Raw genomic sequence first — 15,277 nt, 5'->3', positions numbered from 1 at the left:
AGTTTTATTTCAAAAATTGTATGTTATAATCGTTTCTACTCCAATTTGATCTTTAAATATATATATATATATATATATATATATTAAAAAAAGTGGCTATAACAAAAGTTTTCATTAAAGATTTATTCAAACATACATTGATGAAGACAACTGGTTAAAAATATAATGCATATATTTTCAAAATGCTCCTCTCTAGAGTTGATTTTTTTATAGCTGACCAGTAGATGTAACATTACATGACATACGGTTTCACAAGCTGTTTGGTTTTGACATCTTGGGAAATAAATTCATAAGGCTTATATCACCACAAATAATAAAATCTCAACTCATTTATCAAGTTCAAGTCACATATAGGACATCACAAGTCCTATATATTGTCATACCAGTATAGTATAGTACTACCCTCATCACTAATGCCAGCTATTATTGTACATGGACCAACCTGTCTGTTTATTTCAGCCCCAGTGTGTAGGAGCCACAGCAGGCATTCTGGGTTTCCTCCAAATGCAGCAATGTGAGCCGGGGTCTGGGCGAACCGTGTTGTCAGTGCATTAACTTCACATCCCACCTGCACCAGCCTCATAACACACTCCAGCTGTTTGTGACAGAGAGAAGAATTTTTTTTTTTTTAAATTAAAACCAACAAACCATTGAAATGACTTTGAACCATGCTTGTCAACAATAATTTCAGAACATTTTATGTGATAAGGAGTGAGCCTTAAACTGCAGTTTATATCATCAGACTTCAGTGGTGAACGGAGTAAAATATTCTCATCTTTTTTAGAAGTGGCTGTTTATAATAATAAACACGCATGAGTAAGCAGAGACATCAAGACAAGTATCTTACCTGACACTGATATTAACATGAGCAGTCTTCGCAGCTTGCACAATTTGGTTCTATTTATTAATTTTGTGATTCTATTTTTTTTTTGTCGGATACCATCCACATTGAAATGAAAGTATGCGAAAGATTGGTGTTCAAACAGTAGCTCAGGTAGTTCAAACCAGACACAAAGAGAACCCTTAGTAGAATACAACATCGCAATCACAGACATTCACATGCGGACGGGATCAGATTTCTCAGAGGGCCGTTGAGTTTGCCGAAAAACACTAGGTAATTTGCCCTGGAATTTTTACTGAGGTTTTGTGAGAAAACCACAGACATGGCAGGTTTGGACAGGATCAAAATCAAAGTACGCCTGTGAAACACAAATTTCTCTAACGCCCTCCATGAAAACTAGTCCCGTCTGAATAGGGCTTCAGAAATTAAATAGTTTGAGCCAGACTGACTGCTGATCTGTCTGACTAGGTATTTGAAGCTCATGTTCTCTGCTCTGCTGTCAGAGACCAGCAGCTGTGTTGCAGTTTCAACATGGAACACCATGGTGTAAGGGAAGTTTACTTTATTATAGCCTACACGTACTCCTATATTAAGAATTACACAAAATGTTCAAATGTGCATGATATGCTTGTCTGACTCTGCATATGTGTGCATCTTTTCCTTTACCGGTAATTTTCTGACTGCATAAATCTTGATATTTCCTATCTTTGGTCCTCCTTTTCTCTTTTTTCATTGTGTCTGTATGGGAAAAGTGTGTATTGTGTATTTTCACATTAATGTTTTGCTTAGTTTAAGTTAATGCATTGCTAATAACATTTATTTCACAGAAATGTTAAGGGCGAATTCACATTGTAAAATACTTTTATCAGGTGTGTTGTGTGTCATTCACCTTGTTAATTCTTTGTAAATGTATCGCCTTGTTTGTTTCCTTTCCTGCATTTTGTATGAGATTGGGAGAGAAATGTAAAGGGCGAACGCTGTAAAAGACTGCTTTATCTTTTATCAGTTGATGCCCATCTATTACACTACAAGACAACAATTTACAATGGGGCAACTTATTACCCAATTCTCTGGCTGTTCTCCCTTCTTGACATTAATCAAACTCTCCAACACATGGAAAAATTGTGGAGTAAATCCTTTAAACATTCTCTAAGTCCTACCACCTCTGTTATCAGTTTGAAACTGCTTCATGGCCAAAACATCTGTGAAATGAGCAAAATCAGCAGCAATAGGAGCAGAAAAACTTACATTCCTCTCCTCATCTAATATTTGTGAACTTTGAAAAAAAGGAGGGAGAGGATAAAGCAGCTAAAAATGTATGGCAACACATCACTGGTAAAATACGAAGAATAGTATTAAAACGTTTTTTTTTTTTAACTCAGATGTGTACAGAAGTGTAGAATGATCATCACGAAAAAAAAATAGTTGTATTAAAGCTGAGGAATTTGAGCCAGTGACAAATGTGTTGAAGTGTGGAAAACGCATTTTACAGGACTGGTTCTTTGCTCAGAGGGTTTCTGTGGAAACTTCCTACACCACTAAGGCTTTTCCTTTTCTCCATAATGAATGTTGGCATTGAAAAATAATGAGGTGATTTATTTGAAATAACATTAATTTTTAAGTCACTGTGGTTTGCATTTGTAAACTACTGGACTATTTAGGCATTAACATAACAAAAAAAAAATTATGTTACAGTAATTATGTGCAGCCTTAATAACCATTAGTGAATTAAATCATGAATTAAAACGCATGGCATGGAACTCTTAAATTAAAAAAAAGGACAACAATAAAACTCGAAGAAAAAAAAAAAAAGTTTGAATTTTAAATTCGCGTTTTTGGCGCGTGGTGTTTTATTGGTCTTCGCCCAGCCAATGAATGAATCAGTGAGCTCGCGCCTGTGCGTACTGGCGCCTGTGATGTTGCAGCCTTCCTGGCCACTGTCCATGCAAGTTGATTTGTCCAAGTAATGTGATCCAGAAACAAAGAAACAACCAGTACTGTCTATACTCGGCTTGATTTCTTCTATTCAACATAACTAGCCAGGTTTATCCGTAACAACATACTCGTTACGCACTTTAGATAGACAACACGGCCACTGGCGCTGTAGTCTGCTTCATCTCAGATATAATTCATAATGCTCTCACTCGCAGTTCAAACATGTATTAGTGATTAATCTCTGCCCAGCATGCGAGTTTGCACGCAGCCGCTGCGAATGTGACCTGTTTTCTGCCGATGGCCTTATTGTCCATGCAATACGTCAACCCGTTTCTTATTGATGAAATTTGTTAACATATCCGAGTTTTGTTTGTATATGCACATGTTGTGGTTCAGTTCTTGATGACAGCCCGCCTGACTAATGATGTTACACCCTCATTATTCCCTAAATCATCGCGTCTCCGGAAGCTAACGTCACTTGGAAAAGAACTGCATTAGAACATACATGAGATTAATGTTTGTCTGTTACCTTCCCGAAGTGTGCAGCCCAATGAATAGGGGTCCAGCCGTAAAACGAGTCTTCGGCAACCAGGTCCGCCTGGTTGGTGGAGCGTTGAAGTAACGAGCACAAAACGCCGACGTCTCCATCCCTGCATGCGCGGTGAAGCGGGTAACGTACGTTCAGCACCTCGTCGTTGGAGAAACCGGGCTCCAGCTCTACAGACATGCTCCAGCAGTTCTGCTGTGACGCGGAAACCCCGAATTATTTGGCTTATGAACGCCGTAGGGGTGAGCAAGGCGCTGTGCTCAGATAGCAGCACCGTCCACACCACACACACAAAGGAGGCAGTGAGACTGACTGAACTGCTGAGAGTGAACGGCGCTCACTCTCTCAAAAAGTATCTTGAGTGGCTGTTTGTAAATCCCGTGCTGGAGTTCTCCTGGGGCTGGGATCAGGTTGACCCAGGTCCCAGACAACGTAATGACGTATGGAAAAACCCGTCATGGACTTTCACCACCAGGCGTGTTCAGGATCTCGGTTTGAAACCAAAATACGCATTTCACAGAACATTGGTGGTAATAATTATTCAAATTAATATATTAATGCGATCCGGCCTAAATGTAAACTCAATAATGTGCGATATTTGTGGTAACATCTAAAGTAACTGGTTTCATGCAAGTCAAAATATAATTTAATCTGAGTAATTTATGTGAATAAATCCTGGAAGTAATTGCAGGTTACAGGTCCGGATTAATCACGTTCACCTTTTTGTTTTCACCAAGTAGGCCTACAACGTTTTCCTGGATCAACAAGTTTAAAGTTTATGTCAAGTTTAGGCTTATAACTAGGTTTAGGTGCTTACATCAGTATTATTCACCAGTCATTTCTCTTTGATTTTAGGGATAACTTTAGGGTAGGGATAGGTTCAGGGGTGGGGATAGTGTTAGAACCATAGACTGTAAAAAAATAGGTTAGAACGAAGGATATTTTTGGATGGGAATGTACGTTGTTCAAAATACATTAAAATCTTCGCGGAGGCGCCCCTGTTCTCGGTTAGGGGGATGGGTGACAGCAGGGAGATTACTTGTTTTGCGCCGAACAGTGGAGGGCGCTAAAGACATGGTTTACACATTTTAATAGGTCAGAGGTCTTTCGTCCAAATCCAGAGGTCTTTATCAAATTAGCACTTTTTGAAATGAAAACAACCAATACATCTTATGTGTCGTCTCTGTCATCTGCAGGAGAGGTAACTTTACCATTTTTACCAGTTCAAGTTTGTTGTTGAGGAAATTAACGTTAGTTCAGTTAAGTGGATGAAAGCTTTAGTGTTTAAGTAAGCTAATGTTTGTTTGATATTTCTATACCCCTGAAACCATATCAAGACTTGTCACCACAAAGGCATTTTAATGGTTTTCCAAGACAAACTCTCAGTTATAACGACGTTTTAAACTAGGATAGTTGTATCAAGACTAACGCAACCACCAGCATTACCACAAGATGTCATTGTTCCACCACTAACACACGTTCAATAATACACAATACACTTTGGTGGAATTTTGTACCGTACATACAGCAGATGGCCCTGTCCAATGTCAGACTTACACTGTAACGTTTGTCTACCTCTAACAGTAATCACAAATTATCCTGTCTGTGTGTTTAAAGGATGTGGGATCAGATTGCTTCGTTCGAGTCAGAAAGCGAGACTTGGAGAAACTGGAGGCAGAAGTCAGAACACTACGAGAGTTTATGCCAAAAGTAATCAATAGTGACTTTATTGATACTATCCATAAAGGACGGTCTCTGGACACATGTAAGCAAAAACTATTTTATATTAATAGAGCACAGTTATGACACAAAAGAATATGGACTAATATGAAAACAATATGTGTTGTACTTTGTTTTGTACATGCTACAGTCCTCGATATATAACGTTAGGCCTAGATAAAGCTGAACTGAAGATTTTAATTCAGGAGCTGGAATTTGAATTAAACTGGCCACACCTCACAGGAAGTTGAATTGAAATTTGAATTGGAATAACAGGAAGGGGAATCTACTACAATTTAAAAGAAACCAACCCGGTTAATGCATTCTGAAAAAATAAAGCATTTTTCCACTATAGACCTCATTCAGATCAGTGCCATGACATGTATGAAAGCTAGGCTGTTTTCAATGGCATCCACTGTAAAAAGCTGAATTTGTCTGAATTTTTTTTTCTTTTTGTCTACTGACATTTTGTCAGCAGAACAAACCAAAAACACATTAAATGACAGTACAATCCACTGAAAATCCCTCACAGTATCGCTTTCATTCATGTTAAAGGACAAGTTTGGTATTTTACACTTAAAGCCCGGTTTTCAGATAGTTTCTGATGAAATAGAATGGTTAAGATTGAAATTTGGACACATGCTGCTGGCCCGAGAATTTTCGGTTTCTGTGGTAGCACCCCCCACCTCCACAATGGCTGCATAGGTGCACTGGAACAATCCTTCCTAAAACGCATTCAACTTTCGTTTACAAAGACGTGAAACTCACAGAGTGGTCAGGGGTGTTCACTGATATGCTCACACAAAAATCGCTGCAAAAGATGCTTTCCAACAGGTTTTATCGTAGTTTTTGTAATACTGTACCTTACATCCAAAACAAGTCAATGGAGTGGAGTTGGACAAAAACTAAGATAAAACCTGTTGGAAAGCATCTTTTGCAGCGATTTTTGAAACGATCTGAAAACAGGGCTTTAAGTGTAAAATACCGAAAATACCGTCCTTTAACAACGCTGCTGTGAATTAGGTCAATGGTTTTCAGTACTAATACAATATTTGTCACTTGTTCAATATAGCTAGTTTAAAACATAGCTTAAAGCCCAACAATCAAAGTTTGTCTTTGCAAAGGCAAACTCTTCTAATTTTTAACTCTTCTAGTTAACCATTCCAGTTATTCCATTCACTTCTACTACTTACATTCAAATTCAAATAGCAATTTAGCATCCTGTTCCCTAGATCAATTTAAATTCAGGACAAATTCTGAAACTGAACCAAAATTTAAAAGACCTTCTCAATTCGGTTCTGAATGGTGAACAACCCTGTTTAGCAGCATTTGTAACACTACTAAATGGTGAATCTTAATCTTTTTATTCTGACTGTTGACTTATTAAAAAATGATTGATTGTTATATAGTCAAAGAACGCAGTGACCGTGAGCAGCAGCAACAGAGAGACGATTGTCTGCACATCCGTTCCAGACTAGATGCTGCACTGAGCGACTGTCAAAGAGAGAAACAGGTACCAAAATAGAGGAGTAAAGAAAAGGATGAGACCACACTGAAAAGAAACATCATGATTTATAGGAAAATTCTAAGAAAGCATCTGCTCAAATTATTCAAAATAAGTATAAACAAAAAAATATTTTATACATATGAACAGTTGGAATTGGAAACCCTAACCAATATACATGTCAAGCTCTACAATATCTTATCAGGTAGAAATTGCTGAAGTTTAGTTCAATTATTTATATTAATTTTATTTAATCATATTAATATACACATTTTAATATATTCATTTGTTATATATTGCCAAAAGTAAAATGTACCAGAACTATTTTGGGGACCTTTGATTATTATTATCTTTGACAATGAAGGGCCTAGGAGTCAAGAAGGTTGTTATGCAAGTATCTACTACATTTGTAGGAGAAGCTGGTTCTAAAGCAGCAGTTATGGGAGTGCAGAGAGCAGCTGCAGCAACAGAAAGACTTTTGCACTGAGCTGGGCTCTGCGTCTTGCACCCTGCTCTGGAGTGCATCTCAAAGGGAGGAAGCGATCAAAGACATATTGGCTGATGTAAGTTTGTACCATTTTGAGAGTGGACACTTAAGCGGTGACTTCCAGTTTAAGTGAAACCTGGGTTGTTTTGAGAAAAGAAAAAAAACCCGATACATTTGTTTTACCTCCACTGAGTAGGTTTACTCTGTATACACGTGTGTCCACAGGGTAAACTGGAGCCGTTCCTGAGCGTAGCAGGTCAAACCTTGGAGACGTTCATCAAGTTTATGGATGACGATGCAAAGCCACAACAGAGTTACAACTCGCATGAGCATCATTTCGTTCTGGCGCTGGCTGGCGTTGTTACCAGTGAGGGCACTGAGTTTGTTTTAAATACTAGTTCCATCTAACGGTCATGACTTATTTATATATTATTACCATCTCAAGAACATGTGAAATGGTAATTTCATCTATTCACTTGTTTTAGATGTAGCTGCTGTGTCTTGTGGACGAGACTTCCTGTCCTCTTCTGCCCACATCTTATTGGGTACTCTGATGCGGCTACTGGGACTAATGAAACCAGGAGTATTTCCAAAACTCAAAGTGTATGTCACAATTTAAAAGTACACATCTGAAAATGACTGATATTTGTGATTTAAATGATTTATTTGTGAAAATAATAAACACGATGTGGACTTTTCAGGGTGTAAGGAAAATATGTAATTAATTGGTTTGCATAATGGTTACACCACATGACATTTTTTGAGTCATAAATAAAATGTTTTAACTATATATTTTTTTTATTCCTTTTACCTGTGGACACTTATGTGATTGACCCAATATGCAGTCTTACTTTCACATGCAGGTGTTTTAGAAGAAATTGAGTTGTTATTGTACATAATGTTTATTGTAAGTTGATTTATGTGCTTCTTTCTGAAGTGTGCAACTTTATATTTTTGTTTGCAGATTGATGCTAATGGCTTTATATAACATCACTATCAGTGTGAACGGACTGAAGCTTATAAGTGAGAGTCCTGGACTTCTACCTCTTCTGTGCACGCTTCTGGAAGGTGTGTATGTATATGTTTGTGAGTTTCTGAGAGAGCTTCTCAAAGCTTTCGAGTTTATAAAATCCCAGTCAGACGGCATCACAACACTGTTCATGTAGAGCAGGGTTTCCCAAATACGTGTTTGCGAGGGAATTGCAGGGGTTTTGGTAGTTGACGAAATAAATAAATGCACAATTAGTCAAAATAAAACTGAAATCAAGATATACCTTAGTGTGTTATCAGATCAAATGCTGTGATTTAATTAAAGTCCCTGTAAAGGCAATTCTAAAAAAAAATTCTAAACACATTATAAATGTTAGAAATGTATTGCTATAACATATTAAAAAGACTGAACTATGAAGTACTGAATTGTGGAGTTAGACCGTTAAACAGTTTTTCACCATTGCTGTGTTCCAAATATTTTGGGCGGGGCTAAAACGGGGGCTCGATGACGCACTGAAGCCACTGAGCTCCTGGACACGCCCCTACTTGATGGCGCACTGGAGCCACTGACGCTGGCCCCTCCCCTAACAATAGAGCACATTCACATCAGTTTGCCGCTCAATCGCGAGTTACTGTCAGTAGTACTATTAGTTACTACAGCCTACAGTTTGCTAGCTAGCTATGCCTTCGTCACGGAAATGCATACTACGGTACCTGGATGCAATCACGAAGGCTACAAAACAGATCGGTGTCCTTATTTAAATTTCCAAAAAACGATTACACCAAGAAGATTATTTTGTGAAGAGCCACCTTGATGGAGAGCTGAGGATCACCGCCAAAACCCGCCTCTGTTGTTTTCATTTTACACGGGATAGTTTAATAAACTTTAGTCGATTCACTGATAATCCGCTGTTACTGGTGAGGTGAATGGGGCCGAACCGACTATCTCCCGCCTTGGCCTTGGTGTAGCGACGGCAGCTTTCCCGCAAGTGGGCGTAGTTTCAGCGCAGCCAGCGGACACGCCCCCGGCGTTTGAGAGCAGAGACTACTGCTCATTTTTTCAAGATTTTGATTGCTTATTTTATGTACTTGATGGCTTTTTTGTATCATTCAAATTTGGCTGGGTGGCTAATAACACATTTTTCTGTGATTTGACAAACTCAGAACACATACTTAATTTTGACTTTACAGGGACTTATAATATAATAATCCTATAGTCTGTTGACTTACACACAGTTTACAGTGTTTTCAGCATCAGAGCACCTTGCCTTCTCACAAACGTTATATCTGATTCTGTATGTAAAATGAGTTTAATGTGCATTTTGGCAAAGCAATGTGTGCTAAGTTCACTTTATTTACACATCTCCACAATTTTTTTGAATAGAACTTTACAACATTTCACCAGTATTCCGCCAAAATAAAAGCTTGCGTATTTGTACTTTTAAAAGTGAAGAATTGAAGACATAAGTACTTGTTTATTATTATTATAACTTGCAGTATAAAATAAAATAATCATTAGGTCTATAATTATGTATTTTATTTTACAGGACAATTGTAATTTACAACAGTAATAAACTGTATATCTTCATTTTTATTAATAAAATAGTAATAATAGTAAGCCTTTATATATGTACCGCCCTATATATAAATAATTTAATATAATTAATTAAAACATTTACTAAAAATAACTTGCATGTCATGTGACCTTTAACCAACATTAGAGAACCATCCACATGCAAATGTGATGTTCAATTATTGAAATATTAACTTAAAATCACAGTAGCTACTTCAAGTAAATACACTACTGGGCTTTTCACATTCTGCTTAAACCGGTTATCGGTTATCGTCGTTCTAAACACCGCTTTTAACCCCGGGGTTATTAAACTCTGCACCGCTTCTGCGGTGTTAACTCCGCATGGCGGTGCCAAACTTGTACAGTGTGAAACGATGCGGTGTTAGAATGTTTCAACTAGATGCTTAGCAACCGACAAGCAATTGCATGCCTTATTATTCACGCGCTTTGGGCAGTCACGGAAACACCATGCAATGTATATAAACAGTCGTTTCTGAGTTTGATAGGAAAAATGTCAATGGAAAATGTGTCCATTGGAGTGAAGAACAGACCATTTCATTCTTGCCTTCATAGTTTGAAAAGTTCACTCAGAAAAAACTTGATATTACAGTCAGCAATGTGTAATATGAGGACGCACAATGGAATAGCCTTTATGTAAACAGGCCACGTGCTGCGTTTGTCAAGTCAACACTGACACCACAAATAAGGACTTTATCCTGGGGTGTAGGAATGTGCAGTGTGTAACGGCAGCTTATGAATACCCATGATTAATTGTTAACCCTGGGTATAGTATGAGCAGTGTGAGACGTGAATAAAGATAACCAGGATTCCGTTTACCTGGGGTTTAGAATGACTATTTTAAGTGTGAAAAGCCCTTATATGGACAAAAGTATTAATTCTTGAATTCAGGTGTTTCAATCAGATCCATTGCTGTCACAGGTGTATAAAATCAAGCACCTTGTCATGCAGTCTGCATTTACAAACATTTGTAAACATTAGAAAAAAATGGGTCTCTCTGAAGAGCTCAGTGAATTCAAGCGTGGTACTGTGATAGAATGCCACCTTTGTAATAAATCAGTTTGTGGAAGCGTTTAGGAACAGCATTAACTCAACAAAGTAGAAGACCACATAAAGTCACAAAGTAAGGTCACAGGGCCCTATCTTGCACCCAGCGCAATTGACTTTGAACACCGACGCATGTATCATTCCTATTTTGCACCCGCGCACAGCGGACTTTTCCCTCCACAGACGCACGTCGGTAAATTAGGGAATGAACTTGCGCTCGCGGGGGCGGTTCAGCGCAAAGAGGAGGCGTGTTCCGGCGCAAAACTTCCCTGGTGCTATTTTCCAGTTTTAGAAAGCAATTGCGCCACTGACAAGGATAAAAACAGTCTAAAGACAGTGGCGCGTTGCGCGTTAGTCATGTGGTATTTTAAGGGCGCGTGCTTGGCCATAATGTAGCGTGTTAACGCGCATACCCTTTGATTCTCTAATAATTATAAACAGACGCAGCAGTTTTCATTTTTGCAAATCATACATTATTACAAGGAAAAATATTAACACACGAGGGAGGTTGTGTCCGTGAAGATGTGAAAAAGATCTATCTAGATTTTTAAAAAAATAATCTAGATTAGGCTACACATTTACCCAAATTATACGCCTGTTTAACGGAAGCTAATTTGGGTGGGTTTCTCCCATCATCCCCAATGTCACTTCTCTGTGTTTTACGGTCCTGACGAGAACGTCGGTCTCCTCAGCTGTGAACTGCTCCTGGCGTGCGCCGGCAAACCCGCCGTTATAATAGCAATCCGCCATGGAACAAGCGCGCCTGCTCTTAAAGGGAATGTGAGATGACGCTCTGATTGGTTTATTTCACGTTACGCCCAAACCACACCTATGAATAATGAAGCTACTTCAGACCAACCCCTTTTAGATTTGCGCCAGGCGCAAGAGTCGTTTATCCCGCCGGGAAAATAGCAACAGCGCCGGGATCCGCCCACAAAGTTACTTGCGCTTTGCGCTTTGACACTTGCGTTTCAGATCGTTAAAATAGGGCCCACAGAGTGCTGAGACGCATGGTGTGTAAAAGTCGCCAACACTCAGCTGATTCCATAGCTGAAGAGTTCCAAACTTCCAATGAGATTAATATCAGCACAAAAACTGTGTGGCGGGAGCTTTATGAAATGGGTTTCCATGGCTGGGCAGCCTCACTTGACTGATCCATGCACCAAGTACAATGCCAAGCGTCGGATGGAGTGGTGTAAAGCAAGTAGTCACTGGACTCTGGAGCAGTGGAATTGTGTTCTGTGAAGTGATGAATCGCACTTCTCTATTTCTGTCTGATGGATGAGTCTGGGTTTTGCTGATACCAGGAGAACCTTACCTGCCTGACTGCATTGTGCCAAACAATAAAAAAGTTTGATGGAGGAGGGATAATGGAATGTGGCTGGTTTTCAGGGGTTGGGCTTGGGACTTCCAGTAAAAGGAAAACTTTGGGCCCTTTCACACCTACCTTGTTTGGTCCGGATTTTCAGTTTGATCCGATTCAAAATTACAGGTGTGAAACCTCCCTCAGACCACGTTCCGGACCTAACAGACGAAATTTGGTCAGACGAAAAGAGGTAGTCTCGGTCCGGATCAAACTGAAAAAAGGTTTGGTTCGTTTCTAGTGTGAAAGCATTTTCTGTATGGTTCGGACTTTCAGACCATTTGCAGGAAGTTCCGGTGGTTCTCGCAGGATTGCTTGCAGTCTTCTCCTCCTATCCTGCCTGCGACGATAAAATGTTTGCACAACGAGGATGTTCATTTGGTGAATTTGAACTAGGCTCGAGTATAGTTGGTGCTGCTGGTGGTAATGCCCTAATAATAACAGTAAAGTGGCATCGATATGCGTCTGTTCATTCATTCTTGTCAAATTCACCCGCCGAATTGACAACACGCTGACGTCAGACGCACGTCCGTTTACAAACCAATCAATGTCAAGATGCAGTCCATATAGATGATGACAACAGGACGCAAGTATGTCTTGTAAAGTTCTTTAGTGCGCTCGCATAATTGCAGTGTGAAACCAAACCAAAACTTACCGAATGTATAAATTGTATCAAAATATGAACTTTGGTTCGGACTTTGGTGCGGACTTTCAGGTGTGAAAACGCCCTTAATGCTTCAGCATACCAAGACATTTTGGACAATGCTATGCTTCCAACTTTGTGGGAACAAATCGGGGAGGTCCTTTTGTATTCTATCATGACTGTGACCCAGTGCACAAAGCAAGGTCCATAAAGAAATGGTTGGATGAGTTTAGTGTGGAAGAAATTAACTGGAAAAGCACAGAACCCTGACCTCAACCCCATCTTTGGGATGAACTGAAACGGAGATTGTGAGCCAGGCCTTCTCGTCCAACATCAATCCCTGACCTCAGAAATGAATGGGTAAAATTCCTACAGAAACACTCCAAAATCTTGTGGAAAGCCTTTCCAGAAGAGTGGAAGCTGTTATAGCTGCAAAACACATATTAATGTCTTTGATTAGAATACAATGTCCTTAAATCCCTGTTGGTCTAAAGGTGAGGTGTTCCAATACTTTTGTCCATAGAGTGTATTTTGCATCTAAGGGGTTCAAGCTGACAAAAAGTTTGGGAAGCCCTGGTGCAGTGGATTACAGACGTATCTCTTACCCCATGACAAACAAAGAAACTCTCTCTCTCCCTCTCCCACAGACCCTGACCCAGAAGTGTGTCTGCAGTCATTGAGGCTCCTTCAGTCTTTACTGCTAGAGAGAGATGCCATGTCACACATGACCACTGATTTTCTCAGCTCTTTCCCACTCAATCGTATCCACCATCTAGCTTCAAGCCGCCACCCCACTCTCAAACAAACAGCCCAGGAAACACTGGAAGATCTGGCTAGCCTTACCAACACTAAAGTCGCAGAGAAGGAGCAATGAGTCCCAGGCTTTCATACTCACTTAAAAATGAGAGGTCTAAGTTTGAACTAGGTCCACAAAACCACATACTAGTTCTGAGACTTGGCCATGTTACAGGCATAATCATCTAAAGAAAAAAAGAGTTCCAATTGTAAGCAATGCTGAAGCAAGTGCTATCCTTTTTTGTACACACAAAAAAATTCCTTTTTTTTAAGTTTTCATCTTTTTACTGTGGCCCTGGAGATGTGTAAAATATATATTTTTTGTGACGTGAATTCTGACCACCACTATAGATCGATGTGCATGTCTTTTATAATATGACAGAGAGGCTGTACCACATTCTTATATACTTTGTGTTTCCTTTACATTACTTTATACAATGATTATCATCAAATCAATGTGTGTGCTGCCCTTTCTAGCACACCCACAACAACAGCATCTCTGTTGTCCAACATACGTGGAATTCTAAACTTAGTATCACTGTTAGGACAGCAGCAGAATAATCACCAGATAGGAGTTGGACGTCACGGAACCAATTTAACTACGGCCCTTTGGAAGTCAGCAGCAAAATGTTAGACATAATGGTGCCCAGTCTATCTAAAAAAGTTAAATGCAGAGCTTTTTAAGGTTGCACTTTCAGTTGATGTTTTTCCCCAATTGTTTGACTAATAGAATGTTCTCTTTTTATTTATTGCTTTGATTGTGGTCTTTCTCCTTTTCCTTTACACTGTTCATATGTATATTTATTTTGCAACGTTATGTTTCAGTTATACAATTAAAAGGTTTCACAAGTTTTTATTTTATTATTATTCTGATGATTTGTTCTGCAGTAAAAGTGTTTGTCAGTGAAGCAAGATTTCCATCTCAGAGAAATGCAACAAAAAAGACCATCAGCCAGGTTTCACATAGTCTTTCTCTTTCTTTATTACATTCTCACAACCCTCAATGTGTGTTGCTTTTATAAATTACATAATCATGTTGAATGGCAGATAATGATGATGGAAAGAGGAAATTAAGTCATTTGATAATATGAAAGCTGACGTCAATCAGCTAATCCGGCAAAAACACGAGGACTGCATCCGAGAGCATACTTCCCTACTATCAAAACGGTATGTGACCAAAGTATGTCTGAATTCATAGACTGCACTTTCCTGAGTAGCTGCTTATTTTGAATATGGTATGCACACATCAAAATCTTGCTGGATGCAGAAGGTCCTGGTACTTTTTGCCTATACACTCCAATGAGTACTCTGAATTTGGATATACTTTTGTCACATACTGTTGTTCACCTACTTAAAGTATTTGTGAATGGGAGAGGACAAGGAACACAGACCAAAATTAAAGGCAAAGATAAAAAAAATTATCTGTCTGAATGCATGGACAATATGTCTTGATTATTACTTAAAATTATAAAAACTGACCTTATCACGTCACTAAAAAAAACGGTGATTTAAAGGATAAAAAAAACATCTTAATGTCTATATGATGTTTCATGTTTTAACCAGTGGCTGTATAGTCAATTCATAATGAAGTGGAAGTCCATTAGCAGTCTTTTCCTAAAAAATATTAGTTTGTACAGTAGTCGCTGTGTATAGGACTATGTGCTGTAGTGGGGTAGATGAGACAACTGAATCATGAGATAAAAGCCCTTGTCAGCGAAAGCTTGAAGAGAAAGCTCCTTTCGTTGACGTATGTATTCTGCATTTGTCATGCAAATTCATGTCTTGTTGGTCTCTTTTGACATGTTATTGTTCAGC

At 38.9% G+C, this 15,277-nt stretch overlaps 2 protein-coding genes across 3 annotated transcripts in view; one reads left to right on the top strand and one right to left on the bottom strand.

Annotated features, from left to right (window-relative positions):
• Window positions 1-3,503, bottom strand: part of ankrd10a (ankyrin repeat domain 10a) — a gene marked incomplete at its 5' end in the record, with an annotated part of 20,642 nt that extends 17,139 nt beyond the window's left edge. Inside the window, 2 exons of the mRNA XM_079614691.1 lie at window positions 443-595; window positions 3,306-3,503. Coding sequence (XP_079470817.1) covers window positions 443-595; window positions 3,306-3,503 — 351 coding nt within the window. The remainder of the gene's footprint in view (window positions 1-442; window positions 596-3,305) is intronic.
• Window positions 3,502-15,277, top strand: hsf2bp (heat shock transcription factor 2 binding protein). 2 transcript variants are annotated; one of them, XM_079614684.1, is made up of 8 exons: window positions 3,502-3,853; window positions 4,941-5,088; window positions 6,452-6,555; window positions 6,960-7,109; window positions 7,259-7,400; window positions 7,519-7,636; window positions 7,998-8,101; window positions 13,315-14,390. In XM_079614684.1, the coding sequence occupies exons 1-8, from the start codon at window positions 3,551-3,553 to the stop codon at window positions 13,539-13,541; spliced, it is 1,296 nt and encodes a 431-aa protein (XP_079470810.1). In that variant the 5' UTR covers window positions 3,502-3,550; the 3' UTR covers window positions 13,542-14,390. The 2 variants fall into 2 exon arrangements, with proteins under 2 accessions (XP_079470810.1, XP_079470811.1); XM_079614685.1 differs by lacking the exon at window positions 3,502-3,853 and adding an exon at window positions 4,333-4,524 and having other exon boundaries at window positions 13,315-15,277.

The sequence above is a fragment of the Phoxinus phoxinus genome (genome assembly GCF_949152265.1).
Source record: "Phoxinus phoxinus genome assembly, chromosome: 6".
NCBI classification, from domain to species: domain Eukaryota; kingdom Metazoa; phylum Chordata; class Actinopteri; order Cypriniformes; family Leuciscidae; genus Phoxinus; species Phoxinus phoxinus.
This window is presented reverse-complemented; position numbering and strand designations above follow the sequence as displayed.

Bases quoted from the DNA above. Each gene is read 5' to 3' on its own strand.
- hsf2bp (XM_079614684.1), top strand. From the start codon at position 3,551: ATGAACGCCGTAGGGGTGAGCAAGGCGCTGTGCTCAGATAGCAGCACC. The intron at 5,089-6,451 runs GTAAGCAAAAAC...ATTGTTATATAG, and splicing joins AGGACGGTCTCTGGACACAT to TCAAAGAACGCAGTGACCGT. The intron at 7,401-7,518 runs GTGAGGGCACTG...CACTTGTTTTAG, and splicing joins GCTGGCTGGCGTTGTTACCA to ATGTAGCTGCTGTGTCTTGT.